At 40.5% G+C, this 20485-nt stretch overlaps 2 protein-coding genes across 3 annotated transcripts; both read left to right on the top strand.

Moving 5' to 3' along the window:
- Positions 1-1217: 1217 nt before the first annotated feature.
- On the top strand, positions 1218-4993 carry sla2a (Src like adaptor 2a). The gene is made up of 8 exons (XM_078247840.1): positions 1218-1520; positions 2122-2210; positions 2314-2413; positions 2504-2590; positions 3092-3195; positions 3916-4068; positions 4170-4299; positions 4452-4993. Exons 2-8 carry the CDS (start codon positions 2138-2140, stop codon positions 4573-4575), a joined length of 771 nt encoding a protein of 256 aa, XP_078103966.1. The 5' UTR covers positions 1218-1520; positions 2122-2137; the 3' UTR covers positions 4576-4993.
- A 155-nt stretch (positions 4994-5148) lies between these two features.
- Positions 5149-20064, top strand: trpc4apa (transient receptor potential cation channel, subfamily C, member 4 associated protein a). 2 transcript variants are annotated; one of them, XM_078247839.1, is made up of 18 exons: positions 5149-5307; positions 8409-8537; positions 8669-8785; positions 8954-9011; positions 9137-9192; positions 9366-9494; positions 11544-11745; positions 12218-12403; positions 12488-12630; positions 12715-12846; positions 12948-13006; positions 13092-13277; positions 13466-13556; positions 13685-13825; positions 13980-14091; positions 15092-15204; positions 15408-15614; positions 18914-20064. In XM_078247839.1, exons 1-18 carry the CDS (start codon positions 5182-5184, stop codon positions 19049-19051), a joined length of 2325 nt encoding a protein of 774 aa, XP_078103965.1. In that variant the 5' UTR covers positions 5149-5181; the 3' UTR covers positions 19052-20064. The 2 variants fall into 2 exon arrangements, with proteins under 2 accessions (XP_078103965.1, XP_078103964.1); XM_078247838.1 differs by having other exon boundaries at positions 15074-15204.
- Positions 20065-20485: the final 421 nt, after the last annotated feature.

Genomic DNA, 20485 nt, shown 5'->3' with positions numbered 1-20485 from the left:
GAACAGTTTCTCATTTGCAACGACGACCTGTCACGTTCACACAGTTCCACATTCATACCAGGAAGCTGCCCAGTACAACCACAGTCTGATCTGCCGGCCACTGAGCAGCTCCACTGGAGCGGTTGGAGGTTAAGGGCCTTGCTCAAGGGCACCTCAGTGGTGGTGATGAGGGAGGGACAAGCGCTGCTCTTTCACTTTCCCGCCCAGATTTTATCAGGCCGGTCTGGGGATTGAACCGATCCCAAGCTCGCTTCCTTAACCCCCTAGGCCACCCCTGCCACCACTTTAGTGAGGATCATATCTTTATATATTTTTAAATCATTTTATAAACTGGATAATGTTTGGACATTGCTTTAAACATGCAGACTGTTCCACAATTTCACTCCACAAATTGAGATACAACATTTGTTCATAGTTTTACAGTTTTATTTTTGTGACCTTATCTTATTAGCGTCTGTGAGCATGAACATCTCTCTAAGCAAAGACTGAAACCAGCAAGTCAAATCATTTCTACCATCTCTGATATACATAAATGAAGCGTAGGGCTGCACAGTTTTCACTGAAAGAATTATTCATTTAAAAAAAACATTGTTAATTTTCTTTGATATTTTTACACAAAAAATGATTATGAGTACAAAATGCCAATGTCATATTGCTTCACTACTGCACTGCTTCATTGCAGTGTCAGCATGATGGATGAACTTTATGACTGCTGATAAATCAGGACAGGCGTAGGCTGGCAGGGGAACCTTTGCCATGCTTCAGCAGAGGTTTAACTCTTATCTGATTTTTAACATGACTGGCAATATCTGAATGTAATGGGAACACTAAAATGACAGGGAAAATGTGCTCAACGCTTTCTATTAACCAGACGTCATAGTTCAGCTGCAAAATCTAAAGGCAGATAAAATGTAGTTTGGACCAGTGTAACCCTAATTTACACAAACTGTCTGTGTGATATAACATTTACACAAACTGTGTGAAATAACGTCACGGTTTCAACCCACCACATTGCACCACAAGGTGCATGTACATGTACATATAAATGCTGCTTACGTAGATAAACAGTTCATTCCATAAACAAGTGATGCTCTATAAGCCCCAGCTGAAAACATTCTGTATTCAAGAGATCAACACGAGCTGTTCTGAGTCAGGATGTAAGGTCTTGAGCGTCACAGGAAGCTGCAGCAGGGTGACATACATAAAGGCCATGCAGGATGTCTCGTCTCTTCAGTCAGCCACCACTCTAAACAGCTGTAAAAACAGCCGTCTTCATGGGAACAGTGCAGAGGAGGGAACACAGTCATTCTGATTGATTAATAGGCCAGAGCGGAAACCTGAGCTTACACACATATTACAGGCATCCGTGTGTATGTGTGCGTGTGTGTGCGCTGAAGGCAGACAAGCCTCTTTTTTTTTTTCATCAAAAAGATTTGTAATTTACCAGTTGATCTGAGAAAGATCTGGCTTACCACTTCGGAATATCATTTCTGGACAAAACAATACAGAAATTGAAGGAGGTGAGTAGCCTATGTTGCTTGCTCTGGTGATGGTATTTTGCCTGAAGGAAATTTTCTTACTTTTTTCTTTTTTTGTTTCGTACGATAACTTGACTTTTACCTTCAGAATATTAGTAAACTTACTGCCTCGTCACCTGTATTACTGTAAATGATATATCAATTTCATATGAATGGAGAAATCAGTTACAGGTTAAACTGTTTATTTGATTTTTTTAAAGATATTTTATTAACTTGCTGCTGCTATTATTTAAAAAAGTAGTGTGTATCTTAAGAATAAAATCTCATCTATTCATTTTTTCACTTTTGTGAAGTAGATTTTATTCCTCGTAAACATGTTGCATGGAAATTTAACACAGGATATCAGTGCCTCTTGTTATGGTTAGGCGCCTTCCTGTATCATCTACATGTAGATATTGTTGTCAGGTTACAAAATAGTGTGCAGTACCTGTAAGCTCTTTCACGGATGGCAGTCATAATGTATTAACTAGAGGGATAATTACATTATGAATGTGAAGGGTATTGAAGGCCTTTGAAGACACACCATTTTCTAATTATGCTCCTCATCTTGCCCTGTGTCTCTTTTTCTGCCATTTCAAATCAGCAAGAAACCAAAGAACATGGGGACCTGCCCCATCCGATGTCAATCCAACCTGACAGTCCTAGAAAATCCACCTGAACCTGTATCACCACGTAGGTTATTTTCCCAAGACATCAACGCAGAAAATAAAACAAAGAAAAATGTTATGACCATAATTTGGTTTCATTATATGCTTCTCCTTCTTTCTCTCTGCAGGCCTCCAGGAGAGCATTATTGTATCCCTCTGTAATTACCCATCTTTTGTGGGTACAGAATTGACCATGTGCATTTGGGAACGACTCACCGTCATATCAGAGTATGTGATGTAGCTCCTAATGTTTCACCCTCACCGTTGTTTTCACCTAGACAGATACAGTTAGTCATTACTGATTATTTTCTCCAACAGCGACGGTGATTATATGATGGTGAGATCCACAACCACAGGCCGTGAGAGCTACGTTCCCACCAACTACATCGCCAAGGTGACACACAGGTAGGTCATTGTCATAAGAACTCATGTTAAGACATCTGTCTCATTACTGTGTGTGTGTGTGTGTGTGTGTGTGTGTGTGTGTGTGTGTGTGTGTGAGAGAGAGAGAGAGAGAGAGAGAGAGAGAGAGAGAGAGAGAGAGACAGAGAGAGACAGAGAGAGACAGAGAGAGAGAGAGAGACACAGAGAGACAGCAGAGGAATTGTACAGAAGTCAAATGACGGGTGGGGAGTCCCCTGACAGGTGGGAGGAGTCTCTTTATAGGTAACCTTTACCTCAGTGGAGACAGAGGTTTGGAACAAAACTTGTGTTCTCTCCAGTGACATGACACCAGCCTCTGCCTCCTGTAGTTTCAGTCCTCCTCCAGTGGGGAATGTGCTTTGATACTGTTCCAGTGGATTTTTTTTTTCAAACTTGAAAACAACAGCAACATACGTACAGTATTTATTTTTGTCTTTATGACAACACTGTCTCATTGTCCCATCGTGTCTTCTCCCTGTTCAGGTGGCTGTTCACAGGCATCAGCAGGTACAAAGCAGTGGAGCTGCTCATGGAGCCTAATAACCAGAGCGGAGCCTTCTTGATTCGAGAGTCAGAGACAAACAAAGGTTAGAGGGTTATTTTTTCTTTTTTTTCCCCACTGTGAATTGCATTCAAAACATACTCAATCCAAGCCCAAACTGTGACACCAGGACATAAAATGAGCTTTAAAATATTATGTGTGGTGGGTGTCAGCGGATCATTTTAATGGTTTCTAATGCAGTTCCACTATTCAAAGAATTTTGCTTGTACAAGTGACAGTAGTCAGATTATTACAATGGCTTCATTTGCCTAAGAAACAACTAGAACTATGGTTTAAGAAGGAAAAGGAATATTAATCAGTAGAGCTGGGCAATATATTGATATTATATCGATATTGTGATATGAGACTTAGATTTTGGATATCGTAATATCGTAATGTGGCATAAGTGTTGTCTTTTCCTGGTTTTAAAGGCTGAATTACAGTAAAGTGATGTCATTTTCTGAACTTACCAGACTGTTGTAACTGTTCTATTATTTGCCTTTACCCACTTAGACATTATATCCACATTACTGACGATTATTTATCAAAAATCTCATTGTGTAAATATTTTGTGAAAGCACCAATAGTCAACTCTACAATATCGTTGCGGTATCGATATCGAGGTATTTGGTCAAAAATATCGTGATATTTGATTTTCTCCATATCGCCCAGCCCTATGAATCAGTGCTGGCATTAATTATGTGCAAAATTAAGAATCAAGGCCGTGTAGTTTAACTCCTACATCTGTGATCTTTTTTATGTTCAGATTGTTACTCGCTGTCTGTCCTGAAGAGGGCCAACGCTTCATACTTGGACTGTGTAAAGCACTACCGAGTCCCTCACCTTGAAAATGGCTGGGTCTACATATTTCCAGGAACCCACTTCCCCTCCCTGCATCACCTGGTGGAACACTATTCAGGTTTGCACGAATTATGTAATAATGTTTCCCTGCCTGAACATACCAGAGATAACTTTATACCAGAGATAAAATTGATATTAAAATGTTGCCCCTTCTCACAGAGTCTGCAGATGGACTGTGTTGTCAGCTGACAGAGCCTTGCTTCATCCAGGGTTTAGACAACGCTAGAGAAGCCAGGCCTTTACCCACAACTGTCAGAAGGCCTACCATCAACTGGAAGGACATTAGCAGGTGTGGCAGACTGTCTTTAGCCTTGCTTCTACTAATGACTGCCACAAGATGTCACTCTATTACAGCAGAGCATGAGCGTCCTGCTTAAATAATAATTGATTAATCTTTGTGAAGTTTAATAGTCTTTGAAAATCCTTTTCTGTCTCTTCCAGGTCAGTGATTTTCAATAAGAAGAGAACAGAGTCAGACAACTCTCTAGTCAGCGAAGGCCTGAGGGAGGCCATCACCTCCTACCTCCAAATGACAGAGGGCAACGATCACAGCTGGGACACTTGAGGAGATGGATCAGTCTGACAAAAAGAAGTCAGACAGATAGAGGGAAGTCAGACGCTGTCCTGTCACATCTCTAGTTTGGGCAAGCCATTGGATGAGGTCATCTGCGTGCCCAAATGTAGTCTTTGCAGACCGCCCTGGAGTTGCGGAAGGGCTAAGACACTACAATGTATGTTGTAACATACTGTATGTCAGCAACAAGAATGTTTTTTTGTGTGTTTAAAGAGGCACACAGTGGAGGTGTGAGCTGAAAATTTAAAGTCCGTGAGACATTTGTTCTCAATTGGTTTCAAAAGTTGAATGTTTCTCTAAATTTAATATGTGCTGTTGAATGCAATATGAAACATGCAAATTCTATTGGAATATGATTGTTGTTATATGGTTATGATATTGGAATCCAATAAAATAGGCAACACAAAAAGAGAGTCTCGTCTGTATTTTCTTGGTATAATAATGTATGGCCTAACGTTATATATGTGTTTATCAATGAAGCCACTTGATTCTTGCAGAGTGTGCTTCTCTGCCACCAGATGCCGCTTAATTGCCTCCAATAATTCATCAAAGCCTTCCACTTCCTGCCCGAACAGTTCAGTTCAGGAAGAAGAAATAATGGCGACGCTTCTGGGGTCCGAGTCCCCTTGTACTGGAGGAAAACGAAGACACTGCAATGGCAATGTCGTCACAAAGTTCACGGCTAGTAAAATTACTGGTCAGGGTTTCAGTCGAGGGACGCAGGTGAGAGAAACGATGCATGTTTCGTCGGTAAAGACATCTGAAAGACCAGGGACTTGCGTTCAGAGTCCAGCCTGAAAACGAAGACGTTGTCCTGGAGAGTTGACTGGAGATCCAGTCGCCACTGTTCGCTTTTGCTTTGCAGCTAGCTCGAACATTACGGGGTGTTTTTAAAATTAAAACCTTAAACTTTTACGACATTGAGTTCTGGACAATAATAAATGCTTGCTGACAAGGCAAATATCGTTAGCACTACAAGTACATGAAGCAAGGACCGCTTCAAGTGGGTCTTTTGTTGTTAGCCACGTTAGCTTAGCATTATCTGCCAGGTTAACTACGATATAGAAACGCTTAGAACTGAAGCTTTGACGGGTTGCTATTGTTTTTTATCGTCCAGTGTTACTGGGGAGCCCGTAGTTAAATTTCGGAAGCTCTTAAATCACGTAATCAATGGCAGTAATGTTTGCTAATGTTATGGTGTAACGTCAGCTAAGGTTAGCTAGCTAAGCCAGTTCAGGTGATTACGTAACGACACACTAGCTAACGACTAGCTAGCTAGCTATAACTAACGTTACCGTTTCCATAAATAGATAGGCCACAGCTGTTTGGACAAGTTCGCAACTGTATTCTTAAGCTAAGCTAGTAAACATTTATACGATATTTACTAACTTTTGTAGCACATAGGGCCTATTTGTTCGTTACTTTCGATAGAACGCTAACGTTAGTTGACGTAACGTTGAACTGTTTAACGCTAGGTTTATGCATATGAACGTAGCACAGGTCTGTCCTGACATTTTCACACATTCAGCCACTGTATCTTTATTTCACTTTGTTCTTAACACGTTTGTGACTTCAGCTGTTAGATTGTAAAGCTGATGAAACTATGTATTCCTGTAGAGTCAGTGTCGTACCTTTTTACCTTCTTGCTGACTGGCAGATTTCAAGGTAGTGTGTCTTCGTGGTGAAACGAAATGTCAGTATGATGCAGACCTTACGTCTACAAATATCCCTCATAAGCTTGAAAATGTAATTTGACAAGTATTATAAGACTTCTCACAGTGTTGAGACAGTTGCCAACTTGTCAAATTGAACACTATTGTTGTTAAGTTAGTGCTTTTTGGTGTCATGGAAGGCAACATTCTCCAAGAAGGCTACTCCCTCTCTCTTTTTTGCAACGCAATTTGGTATATGGAGAGGGAACCATGCAGGACACAAAATGTCCCTGCATTCGTTCAATATGAAAAGCAGATGTGCATTATAAACTTGATTTTAATAGTTACAAAAATATGAAGAGTTACTCTGTCATCAAGTGAGAGTTGTAAACTCTGAAATCCGTTCAGCATTGTTTAACTTTAAAATGGATGGATAGTAATTGCCTCTGATGACTAGCTATAGGTTTAAGCATATGAATATGAAATGTCTTGAATGAGAAAAGGTACAGTGCTGCATTTGAGTTTCTTGTTTTGGTCATACTAATTTCCAGGTATTTTAAAGGCACTCAGGCTATGTTTAGACGGAAACGATCTGAAGAGAAAACGCAGAAGTGGCGTTGCATTCTCACTTTTTTATTCCGCGTTTAGACGAGCGATTTGGGGGGGAAATCTGTGTGCATATGGTGAAGCAAAAGTGTGTGAGATTCGATGTAGTATGAACACCAGGCGGCTAGGTGGTAGTGTGAAGCACTGCCACCCAACACTACCAAGTCCGCGTCCTAGTCCTTTCTTCTACTTCTCTCCCTAGTAGCTTGAAACCAAAACATGGTTGACAATTTTGTCTGGACAGACGAGGAGGTGGAGTTATTGCTCCAAACAACCTTAGATTACAAAGGCACAACAGGGGCGTGGACTGGGAGTCCTGCCAGTCAAAATATATAGACACATGGACCGAATTTCTTCAGCAGTATCCTGTACCAGGAGGGACGTCATATCCACACGAGAAATACGCTATCTGTAAAAGTCAGATATCATCAGAGCTGAAAGCCATCCGGACCGAGTATAGGCATACCCAATACCAACGGCGGAATGGCCATGGGCGAGTAATCGCTCTATATTTTGATTTATACAACGAAATATGGGGAGGGAATAGACTTTTACGTTTTTACCCTTTAGACGGGAACGCACCGGTGGAGTTCTTAAGATTTCCACTCTGGAGGGTGGTTTTACTTTTTTGCCTTTTTAAGCCCCAAAAACGCTGTCGCTGTCTTAACAAAAGGCACATCTGATAAAATAGTTTGTCGTTTTCACCCGCGAGTGTTGTCGTGTAAACAGGGCCTTAAGTGCCAGTTGGGTGGGTATTAAATGCCAATAGGAGGATTGGGTTTATTTGCTGATCATGTATAACGGAAATGATCCCCAGATTTTACAAAATGTGTCTCCCTTGCAAAAAGATACCATTATTAGTTTTAGGAGTAAATGCACAGAGTCAAAAGATCTCAGCTTTTTGATGTGTAAGGTGAGGAATTATCATGTAGTTTTTCATGCATATCTTTAAATTCCTGCTGTTGTCACAGCCTTTTTTTTTTTTTTTAAGGGTTTCAACTGTGAGGATTGCTGTCATAACCAGACAAAAAAAAAAAAATCATTACCTGTAGAGTCAATAAATACACTAAGTATATGTATAAAATTACCTCTTCTGTGACCTTTCCAAAAAGCCCAACTCAGAATGACCCACAAGAGTTTAATCTGAATGAGAAAAACTCAACACGGAACAACTATGCTTGCATCACTCGCTGTACTGCCATCCGATATGCTGTAGGATCAGCTTTAAGATTTGGCTGCACCTTATAGACTTGCTCCACAATACATTTGCACCCACTGACTATGGGCCAGGACTTTTGTCCTACACTTTTAGTTATTACAGGGATGACATAAGAATCTGCTTAGTTGCTTTTGGTTTCTGTTCTCCTAGTTGCAGTGGTCTACTACATGACCTAAGGTTTGGCTTAACTGTAATCTCATTACTCGAAAGCACACTCTGCTTTCCTCTGTAAGAAAAACAATCACTTGTACAAGCATACATACCTCTGAATGCTAATGCAAATAACATTAAATACATTTTCACTGTATAGTTTGCACTATTAAAGGTTGCCTCTGTTTGTGTCTTAGCTCCCAGGAGGCCTGCTCCAGGAGAGAGATAAACGGGCCAAGTGGCATGGCATCCCAACTCTGCTGCAGAGGCTCTACGAGAGCAGCCATCCCAACAGTGACCTCTCCCATGCCCACAGCTTTCTTAAGGTAACTGCCACCCAGCACTAGTCCATCTATCAACGAGGCTGTGGAATTACTGGTTTTAACCACTTGTTGCTGAATGTTTTACTTTGGAGCCTGGGTGATGTAAATTACATATGGACAATGGTTTTTGTCAGGTTCTATCATCCCAGCTCTCCATGGAGGCCATGTCTTTTGTCACAGAGGACAGGAAGACCGCTCAGGAATCTACCTTCCCCAACACGTACACCTTTGACCTCTTTGGTGGAGTCAATGTAAGTCTGACATTCCTAGTGCTTGATGCTCTGTAATTATTGGACTCAGAAGCTTGTTACCTCTGGAGAATCAGTTTCCGTGTAGTACAACTCCTACAGAGGCACTGTAAATGTAAATACAGTATTTGCTCACAGCATTGAATACTATTTTTTTCTGTTTCTCTTAAGCTGCTTGTGGAGCTCTTGATGAGACCCACATTAACTATGCAGAAGAAAACAGCCACTAGTAAGTAGTGATGTGAATATGTCTGCTTTTATTGGGAAGTAAACAAGTTTTTACATGATCATTGATTTTGGATTTCATGATTTGTTCGGGCAATTTGACTAATGTCTGTGGTTCTGTTTCAACAGTGAATGATGACTTGGTGAAGGACTGCCTTAGTGTTCTCTACAACTGTTGTATATGTGTAAGTATCCTATTACATTTTGTACATACCAGAGAAATGTCAGAGGTGCATTATACCTTGCTTCTATTTGGCGCATGTGTATAAGTAGGAAGTATTTTCCTTGCAGTTGGTTTGTGCTGTTACAGCATGGGCATGGTTTAAATAAAGTGCACCTTTTCTTCTTTAATTCATAGACAGAGGGGGTCACAAAGAGTCTGGCAGCAAGGGATGACTTTGTTCTGTTTCTCTTCACCCTGATGACAAACAAGAAGACCTTCCTGCAGACTGCTACCCTAATTGAAGATATACTTGGAGTTAAAAAGGTCAGAGTTATACTTGTATTACTTGTATTGAATCCTCATGCTATGAAGTCACTTCATGATTTATGCTGTGACACATTTGGCAAGCCAGCAATATTCTTAAAGGGGGAGTTTTATGTGCGCCTGTGTCTTAAAGGTCAGTGAAATTATAATTATGAATCTTAATTTTTCTGTGAAAATACTTTTTTAATCTTTGCTCTGTTGATACATTTGTATTATCTGCTGGCTCTGTTGTCCATGTCCAGACAACTCTTATGCCAGAATGATTTTTCCTGGCAGAGCTACTAACACCCAAATGTCACACTCATGCCTTAATTTAAGAATCATTCTGTGTTCTGCTTGAATTTCTATTGATATTCTTTTTAAAAACGCATATCACTATCTTTGCTTAGCTCTGTAGAGTGAAAGTTTTGTAATTTACCAGATTCTATGACAAACATTGGGTACTCTATTGTCTGTCTTTTTGCTTTATTTTCTACTTTTTCTTGAACCCAGACGTTATGTCCGTAACTAAATCTTCTAAATGTTTGAATAATGCAACTCCACCAAGGCGTTGTTGTGCCTACATATGGAGGCTTTGTAGACACTCCATTTGTAGCTTGTGCATCTCCTCAAAAACGACAATGACTTATCTATACGTCAGTTTCATGTAGTTTGCATACATTGGGTTGCGTTCTCTACTGTAGAGCTGTAACAAACTGTACAATTAATTGTCTCAGAAATAATAATCAAATTGTAAAAATATTTTTATGTATTGCTTTTTCAAACAAAGTTTTGAGTGAATTCCAGGATACATCTTTTGGTTATTTCACGGTTATGTGACCCAAATAATGTAATAACACAAATACACAGCCTATGAAGTAAACCACGCCTCTTTATTATCATAAAATATTTTCTTAAATGAACATAAAATTGACAATTACCATCAACAGCCATACCCCTTAGGACCCTAGCTAATGTTAGCAATTAATTGTGGTAAAACAAAGCGGACGATTTATGTACAAAAAAAAATTGCGATCAGACAATTATGTAATTGTTACAGGCCTACTCTACTGTTCATATTTCTGGGCCTGGTAGTGTTAAGTGGTGGTGATGACAACTAGGAGTAGTTTGACAAAAGTGTATCCTCTTCTATTTAGTATTTCTGACATTAGCAAAGGTATTTCCAGTGCAAACCACCTCCCTGCTACCCTATATCATACAGTGAGAGAATGTCAATAGGAATGTTTAGGGGAGATTATGAACAACATGTCTACATTATTTGCAATGGTTTTGCAACAGTTGACATTTTAAACTCATTTTAAATAGAAACACTATGATATTAACCTGCAACATCATGACAGAAGTATACCTCTCTATAGAATATGCTTTTCTGGTAGCAGTGGTTAAACAAAATGGAAAAGAAAAATAAGAAAGATGGAAAGAAAAATGCAAATAAGCAACTACGAAAGACATTTGTTTGCTCTTTTTCTGGCAATGGGGAATTAAGTGTGTAAAAACACGCATGTCCTGTTTTTAAGTACCCTGTTCCATCATTACAGTGGCTTTTCTTTCCCTGTGTAGATTAGTAGTCTAGAGATAATGTATGCGTAGGCATACCTTGCATGGATTATGTACCAGGCCTAAGGAAGAAATCTTGAGAAAATGCTTTTTCCTCTGGTAAATTGTCCTGATCATTTGTCATTATTTCGGATCACAATAGATCAAAACATCACAGGCAATTCAGCCTGGCAAAATAAATTATGAACCATTGCTACAATAATAGAGGGAGAAGCATATTCAGGACTCAATTTTCCCTTCCTATTATGCTGATTGTTTGTTGCTGTTTTTTTAAATGAAAAGTCAAAATTAAATTCTGTATTTTTTATGGGTAAATATCTTTTTTGGCTTTTATCCATAAACTGATCTATTGAAATATGAAGAAAAAAACTGCTACAGTTTTAGCAGGTTCAGTCAGGGTCAATCTCAATACTTGTTAATTGCATAAATGTTAAATGTCTGATGTCGCTCTGCTTTTAGTTTGGTAACAGTTCATTTGTTTGCATTTTACAGGAAATGATCCAGTTAGAGGGCATCCCCAACCTGTCAGGCCTGGTCCAAAGCTTTGACCAACAACAACTAGCCAACTTCTGCCGCATCCTATCTGTCACTATCTCAGAACCTGATGTAGGAAACGACGACAAGCACACCCTGTTGGCCAAAAATGCACAGCAGAAAAGCAATGCTAGCCCCTCACGGGCCGAGGTCAACCAGGGTAGGTTGTCTTCAGAGTACATTGTAGGGCTGCACGATATTGGGGAAAAATCTGACATTGCAATATTTTCCCTTTTTTTAATTATATTAATAATAAAAAAGAGACTACAGGAATATTCAACATTTTTAGTTGAATGCATTAATCTGGTGCACTTTTGAGGGCAGAATGAAGAGGCTAGATCTATGAAGAACGTGCTCTTGTAATCAATGTTTTGCTCTCATAAACCATTTCATCATAAACACATTGGTTTATTATCCAGTGTAGCATGACATGTTTAGGTTCATTTGCCTGACTTGACATCACACGTCCTGCGATGTGACTATTGCGCATGCGCACATTGTAATTTCGATGCTAAAACGGTATATAGTGCAGGCCTAGTACAGAGTTCTCACTCCATGCTATAATGTATTTTGTGCCATTGCAAAAGAATGGATCAGTAAATTGTGAACTATCAATACTATTTCTCCAATAGTAACCCTGCTAAACATCACTGGCTTCATTGAGCGGCTGTGTAAGCTGGCCACTAGAAAGGTGTCTGAGGCCACAGGAGCTAACTTCCTGCAGGAGCTGGAGGACTGGTACACATGGCTAGACAATGCTCTGGTCCTGGACGCCCTCATGCAGATGGCTACTGAGGAGGCTGAACAAAGCAGTACAGGTGAGACGAGTCAGTTGTGCTGCCGGTTCCTTACACTGATTAAATCCTATAAACTTTGACAGTTTTTTTTTCCCTCACCTCCAGAGTCATCAGATGAGAGTTCCCTGGCCACCAGCCCTCTGAGACATCGACTGCCCCAGTCCATGAAGATTGTCCATGAGATCATGTATAAAGTAGAAGTGCTCTATGTGCTGTGTGTCCTCCTTATGGGCCGACAGAGGAACCAGGTACTTAACAGCACACATCTCGTCCCTCCTTGAGATTTAAGCTGGAGTGTCGTGTTTCACTGAGCACTGTATTGTGTCTCACAGGTCCACAAGATGTTGGCAGAGTTTCGTCTCATCCCAGGGCTCAATAACTTGTTTGACAAGCTGATCTGGAGGAAATACACTGCCTCAAATCATGTCGTCCATGGCCAAAATGAGAACTGCGACTGTAGTCCAGTATGAACTTTCAACACTATCCTTGGAAACTGGCTCTGTGCAGTTACATTAAACATTTTCAAGTTGAACATAACCATTAACACTCTGTTCTCATTGTGCAGGAAATATCCTTCAAAATCCAGTTCTTGCGGCTACTTCAGAGCTTCAGTGATCACCATGAGTAAGTGACCCTTAATTTAATGACCTGGGAGCTGATATTTTCTTTCAAGCTATGTTTGTTGTTAAAATATTTTACCTGTCTTTAGGAATAAATACCTCCTGCTGAATAGCCAGGAGCTGAATGAACTGAGTGCCATATCCATGAAGGCTAACATCCCTGAGGTGGAAGCACTGGTCAACACAGACAGAAGCCTAGTGTGTGACGGGAAGAAGGGCCTTCTCACACGCCTTCTCACTGTCATGAAGAGGGAGCCTCCAGACTCGTCATTCAGGTCAGCATCACGTAGGCCGAAGATTAAGACACCAGAGATAAAGATGATGATATGTCAGCCTTATTTAAAAGAGTCCCCATATTGGAGTATCAGGCTCTCTCTTTTTTTTTTTTTTTTTAAGATTCCTCAAGATTTGTCTCTAGTTCTGCTTTTTATAGCTTTGCTGAAGCTTTCTGTTGTGTTTGTAGATTCTGGCAGGCAAGGGCAGTGGAAAGTTTTCTCAGAGGAGCCACCTCCTATGCAGACCAAATGTTCCTCCTGAAGAGGGGACTACTAGAGGTAAAACTACAACCATGGATCGTTTTTCTCATCATCCATGAAGACCCTCCACATAGCACAGATCTGTCCTTGATTTTGAATTCTCTTGAATGTACAGCTGCTCACTTTCTGCTTCCATCCCTCGACAGCACATCCTGTTTTGCATCATAGACAGTGGCTGTACGTCTCGAGATGTCCTACAGAGCTACTTTGATCTGCTTGGAGAGCTCATGAAGTTTAACATTGATGCCTTCAAAAGATTCAACAAATATGTCAACACTCCAGAGAAGGTATAATTGTGTACACCTTAATGCGTTACAAAAATGTATATGCTGGCCTAACAAAATAAAATGTTAAAACCATTCCTCAGCTTGTGTGGTGGATGAACAAGTATGTCTTAATAGTATACTATACTGATGGTATAATTTGATCTCTCTTCTGTAGTTTCAGACCTTCCTGACGCAGATCAATAGTTCTCTGGTGGACTCTAACATGCTGGTGCGCTGCATTGTCCTTTCATTGGACCGCTTTGAGAGCCAGACTGAAGATGTCAAAGGTAAACTGGAATGGGAAATGTACACATGTAGAATAGTTGATTAGAGAACACTTAAAGGAGAAGTTACTAAAATAATTTCTTGTTTTGAATTAAATAATCGTTGATTTTTGACTAGTTAGATTCAGGCACCGTTCCTGTCCTTTTTTCTGTTTTGTTAAGCCCTTTGGGACTTGCGTCTGATAAAAGCATAACTAAGGATAGATATATATTTGTCAAATAGTTGCTGGTGTGTGACAAAACATAAAATAAGGTGATTTGTGTAAATGGGGGGGAATCATGAAAAGCAGCTTCAAGGAGTGACGAGGTATATTTAAGCAATAGCTCAAATCAGCTAAGGGGCGTCGTTCAGCCAGATACGAGGGGAATTTAAATGTTTTATTAGAATATGATTATGTTCACAATAAAATAAACCTCCTGGGCTGGACACACACACACACACACAAACACAATTTTGCTCTTAATACTAAATGGTTAGTTTGGATTTACCAAAGTCACACATGAAACACAAACTAACCAACCAGTCGAGGCAGTGGTAGACCAGCAGTCATCTGCGAGATCAATGGAGTATGAAGAGAGCCGAGTGCTGAAAGAAATTAGACACCATAGCTGTTGTATATGGTTATTACATCACGACTATGAACCAATCAGATTGATTTGATCTTTGACAGTGGGCCAGCGGTGGCCTAGAGGTTAGAGAAGTGAGCGGTGAAAGAGTGGTGCCCTTGAGCAAGGCCCTTAACCCCAACTGCTCCAGTGGAGCTGCTCAGTGGCCAGCAGATCAGACTGTGGTTGTACTGGGCAGCTTCCAGGTATGAATGTGGAACAGTGTGACTGTGACAGGTCGTCCCTGGATAAATAAAGGCTTTAAAAAATTTTTTTTTTAAAATGCCGCAAAACCCCCCCAAAATAGAAAAATACTTTTTCCTGTTCATAAATAGATGGAAGTGTTATTCCTATACTAGATTTTAACCACTGATTTCAGTGTTCTATATTTTCCCAGTGGTGGAGGTGCTTTCTGAATGCTGCCTGCTGTCCTACATGGCCAGAGTTGAGAACAGGCTGGCCTTCCTCTTCCGTCTGATCAACATCATCAACGTACAGACACTCACACAGGTCTTGTTTCATTTTCACTTTGTCACATGTATTCAGAGAAACTCACAGTTCAAGAATAAGAAATGATTGGACTCACAGATTTAACCACATTTTAAGATAAACCTAACATCAGTTACAATTAGCATTTCAATAGATTTGTATTTGCAAGGAGTGTGTGAATTCAAATCTTGTTCCTTCTTGCATCCATCATATTTATCCTCCAGGAGAATGTGAGCTGTTTAAACACCAGTTTGGTGATCTTGATGCTGGCCAGAAGAAAGGCAAAACTGCCCTTCTACCTCAACGCCCTGCGGGAGAAGGAGTACGCCGAAAAGTACCCGGGCTGCCTGCTCAACAACTTCCACAACCTACTGCGCTTTTGGCAGCGCCACTACCTCAACAAGGACAAAGACAGCACCTGTCTGGAGAACGTGAGTAGCTGTCACTCTTTCCTGAGCATAATTGAAGCATTAGTAATTATCTTTATTTCACCAAAGTCTACAACCGCTGCTTCAAACAAGCAGCAAGTCAGCAGCATGTCATGCGAGTCCCCTCTCAGTGTCTACTGTTTACGTTCAGTCACTTTTCTAGCACACATTCACAACATTCTGGGAAATAACATGTATGCATGCTGGACGTGTATTATTTGGCTGGAACACAAGCTTGTACAACTGGTTTAGACCTCCGTATTGGTTAAAATGAAACAAAATTCAAGAGACGATTTATAGTGAAATTTTTAGCTAAGTTGTGTTCTGTATTTTGATAGAATACTTATTATTCTGAAGAGTCCATTCTTAAAGCGGTAGCAAGTGTTAAAGGACAGGGGAGATACAAAAAATAATCCCAACTCTTTTCTTCATCTATGTAATGAAGTGGGATGTATCTGTATGTGTGTCTGTGTTTGAAGGGAAGGTAACTGCAAGTCACACGCAGATGCCACATGCAGAACTCTTTACAACAGCGGGGGGTGGTGTTACCGCCTTTGACGCTTTTCCTGATTCCAAAGTTGGCTACATGACGTGTGTGTGTGTGTGTGTGTGTGTATGTGTATATATTAATTAATTAATTAGAGGCGTTTAATCCTCAACGTAGCGGTCGTGGGTTAGACTCCGACCTGTGGCCTTTGCTGCATGTCACTCCCCCTCTCTCTCCCCTTTCATGTCTGAGCTGTCCTGTTCAAATAAAGGCCTAAAATGCCCAAAAATCTTTAAAAAATAAAAGCCATTTGCCAATACTAAATATTAAACAAAAGCCAGACACTATGTAGTATTAAGTTGCTGTGAGCTGTAGCCTACATTCACCACTTCTAAACAGAGGCAGAACATAACATCATCTCTGAGATTATTCCTTCACAGCGCTGTGCAATGCGAGAAAATCTCAGAGCTGAACCGGGCAGACATAGCAGTTTTCATCAGACTCACCCTGGGTCGGGTTAATTAAGTCTACTGCTAACTTACAACACTAATAACATTGCCGTCGCCAAAATACCCCCGCGAATCAAATCCCCTACTTCACCGTTAACCGTCAAGTCACTAAACCTGTATGGAAATTAACACCTCTGCTGAAATGTGACATTCGTAACGTGAGGGTAGTACACTGCCATGAGTCCATGACGCTAATGTCTGATTACTCCACATTTTCATTGTGATATTTTGTGATTACATTCTGAATGTGCAACGTTCTCTGTCAGATAAATCAGTAAGTCAGTAGTAGGCTATACAGTGAAGTTCCATATTAAGTGGTTTGGGGTCCTTCTGTATGTAATGTTGGGGTACAATTTGGTTTTGAAGAATTCTACAAGCAGCACTACCACAGGCCAAGCAATCAGCCCGTTTCAAACAGGCACATTTCCAACGGGCACTGTACTAGTTTCTCGTTATTTCCCATATCATCTTGCATCTTAACCCTCTGAGGTCTAAGCCATTTTTTCCCAGCTTTGTTTTCGCCTGGTCTCCTTGTGTAATAATGCTTGTATAACTTCAGCCCTGTTATGCACAATCAAGTTATATACATCATTTCTTTCAGGAGAACCTGGACTATCAGGATATGTGTATATAGAATGTATAAATTGTTATAGGACTATAGAGACAAAAGAAAAGACTAAGTGGAAACGAAATCACACAGGGAACCATAATGACTAAGACTTTTGGCTAAGAAAATTGTTCTCCCAAGTGTTGGCAATCAGGGAAAAACAAAAACACTCTGTAACTAACAAAAATATAAAACTATTTAGGTTTTTTGCCAGAAAAGTCGCTTTACGCTTTTATCCAAAAAGGTTAGTCACCTCTAATGCGTTATCTGTCTGTCTGACATCAGTAGGCCAAATTGCACTCATTTCAACCTCAAGGCTTCATTCTGCCGTCTCTTTTCTTTCTTTCCTCTGTCTTCCAATACACACAGTAAATAAGGCCCTCCTGTAGACCTCTCTATTAGCTGGGCAAACTCGATCCCCAAATGACTTGATATAATTGGTCAAGCCAGCTGTCAGTCAAGTTGCCCCAATCTAAGATGGAACCCGGCTAACACGAATAGATCTTTCTTTGGTACAAAAAGATGACTAAATACAGTAAATAGCCATGCAATTGTGAATTTATTGCTCTGGAATTATTGTTCAAAGTCTCAGAAAAGTCACCGTCTTCTTGGCCGGATTACTAAGCTTCTGGAATGACTACAAAGACACCGAGACCCTTTTAGAAAAGTAGCTGTCTGCTAATGAGCTACAGCTACGGCGAAATGATTGGTCCAAAGGTCGCGAAGCAAACGGAACACTTTTTGGTTTTGTATTACATCCTCATGGTCATTGAGCGTGATGCTGTAGTGATCGGTGTGGGACAGATACCACAAAGACCCACTGTCACATCCTGCACGTACTGTGTAAGTGCTGAACAACAACAACAATGGAGGAGAAATTAATACATTTTTACCTCAGTGGATGCTCCGTATCCTAGCAACCAGAGGCAAAGCGTCTCAGCTGAGAAAAAAACGCTGCGCCTCCAAAGCGATCTCAATCGCTCCCAGCTTTGGTGTTTCAGCTAGTAAGAAATGCACAAGACAGTAACACCAGCGATTGTCTGACCAATAAGAATTTGGCAACACAACGCCAAATGAATGCTAATGTTGTAAATGGTTTTCTATCAATGTTGTGTATTTGCTTGTTTTGCTGCCCCCAAGTGGCCAGAAATAGAAATCATGGCTGCTTCAACATTAACAATATTTATTATCACCATTATATACACAACCCAAAAGCTGATCACTTAGAAATTTCCACTCCATTACAGACAGAATACCAGCTGAGATTCAGATTACATTATGTGCTTACGTAATTGCAAAAGGGTTCTCGACTGTTGTAGACAGAAGTGGCTGATCTTTAATGCAATATCTACATTGCCCATTATCAGCAACCATTCATCCAATGTTCCAAAGGCTCATTCTGTTTACTGATCTGATATGATTTTAAAAGGCTAACTGAGAAAACATTGGAGAACCCTTTTGCAATTATGTAAGCACATACTGTAATCTGAAAACTGCTGCCCTGGTTAAAAAAAACAATGCAACTGATCTCAGCTGGTGTTCTGTCTGTAAAGGAGTGGAATGGAAATTTCTACGTGCCCCCAAACTTTTGACCGGTAGTGTACATGTAACTTGACATTGCAGCTAAGCCTTCAGTAACGAGCACTAAGTCAAACAATGTTTTATTGTTTCAAATCCTCTCTGCTTTCTCTCCTCCCAGAGTTCCTGTATCCCCTTCAGCTACTGGAAGGAGACGGTGTCAGTGCTACTGGGCTCAGACAGGACTTCTCTGTGTGCCATAGCAAGCTACATTGATGAACCCTACATGGATCTGGACAGAGACCTACTGGAAGATTGACCTCCAGTTTGTTCACTTAGTGCGCTGGGGGTGGGACAGGGCAGAAGGTCACAGGGAGCATGGACACCTAAAGCTGGTGATGTCTCCACTAAGCTGAGCCATCCAGGCACTTTGTGACTGCATTCTGGATGTAAAGACTCGCCTGTTTTTTGTTTTGTTTTTTTTGTCTGTACCTTCGCATTGAGGCTGTCATCACAGACGTGATGGGACGTAATTTGCCTGGCTGTCATCCTCTCACTAAGTTACCGACCTCTTCTTCAAAGGAAGAGAAGGAAACCTGTATGCCCACCCCAGATTCCCCACATCGTTTGACAGACAATTAAGGGACCTTGCGAAATGACACCTGCATTGGTTGTTTGCTTTAGGTGAAATTCAAAAAAGAAAAAAATATATATGTATGATTCAACAAAGTATGTTTAGAAAAAAAGATTCTTTGGTTTGGAAATGGCCACAGCTTAAATCGTTACCCAGATGTGCAGATCAGTGGTTTGTCACAGGGCTGCCAGGAGTCACCGGCCTCACTCTCCCACTACCTACGCTCTCTCTGTTCCATGCCACTGGCTGACCTGTGGGGGAAACTGCTGAGATGGGATTTTTTTGCAGGGGTCTTATCAAGAACTGCGTTTTAACCTGTCTGTGGGTCTATTTTATTAGATGGATATTGTTAATTGGTGCTTTTCGGCTCTACTCTGCACATTTAGGTAGCTTATGGGCTGGCTGACATGTTTCACAAATCACACGGGGCTGCTCTCCCCTAAAACCACCCACTCTGTTGAGTCGTTTCTTTACCAGGTTTTTTTTTTATTTTTTTTTATTTTTTATTTACTTATGTCTTGTTCAAACGTTTTAGCTCTGGATAAACTGTAGAATAAAACATTGCACAGATTAAATTGTTTTTATTGTTTATTATATTTTACCACATTTGTTGATTAAAAACATTTTCTTTTTGTAACCGAATGTGTATCCATGTTGTGAGAGATGCTTTGAGAAGAGAATAAACTATGCAGGTGCTAGTGTTAGGTTACCACTTACATTGTTCCAGTCAGCATCAGCATTGGATTGAAGGTCTACCACTTTCTCTGGTCTCTCAAAGTCTTTGACAACAAGCTGAGAATGACAATCTTTCTTTATGATGGCTCATTTTACATGAAACCACTTGATTTTTTTTTTTTGTTTGGATCAAGATGAAGCAGTGGGCAGGGCTATGTTGATGTGTTCACGGCCTGAATGTGCGGCTGTTTAATGGAAATGGAAGATGCTGATTTGGTTTCTCAAATTAAGCAGACCCAACCTGAGATAAGTACAAATGGATGAGCTACCTCATATTTTATCCTTGCACCGTACAGATCAAACCACTTCTTATGTCAAGTGTACAGTTTTACTCTCAGCATGTCATGAGTCATAATAAATGTTCATGTGAATGTATAAGGGCAT

The sequence above is a fragment of the Sander vitreus genome, chromosome 4 (assembly GCF_031162955.1).
Source record: "Sander vitreus isolate 19-12246 chromosome 4, sanVit1, whole genome shotgun sequence".
Classification (NCBI taxonomy): domain Eukaryota; kingdom Metazoa; phylum Chordata; class Actinopteri; order Perciformes; family Percidae; genus Sander; species Sander vitreus.
This window is presented reverse-complemented; position numbering and strand designations above follow the sequence as displayed.

Bases quoted from the DNA above. Each gene is read 5' to 3' on its own strand.
- sla2a (XM_078247840.1), top strand. From the start codon at position 2,138: ATGGGGACCTGCCCCATCCGATGTCAATCCAACCTGACAGTCCTAGAA. The intron at 2,591-3,091 runs GTAGGTCATTGT...CTCCCTGTTCAG, and splicing joins ATCGCCAAGGTGACACACAG to GTGGCTGTTCACAGGCATCA. The intron at 4,300-4,451 runs GTGTGGCAGACT...TGTCTCTTCCAG, and splicing joins AACTGGAAGGACATTAGCAG to GTCAGTGATTTTCAATAAGA.
- trpc4apa (XM_078247838.1), top strand. From the start codon at position 5,182: ATGGCGACGCTTCTGGGGTCCGAGTCCCCTTGTACTGGAGGAAAACGA. The intron at 9,012-9,136 runs GTAAGTAGTGAT...CTGTTTCAACAG, and splicing joins GCAGAAGAAAACAGCCACTA to TGAATGATGACTTGGTGAAG. The intron at 12,404-12,487 runs GTGAGACGAGTC...CCTCACCTCCAG, and splicing joins GGCTGAACAAAGCAGTACAG to AGTCATCAGATGAGAGTTCC.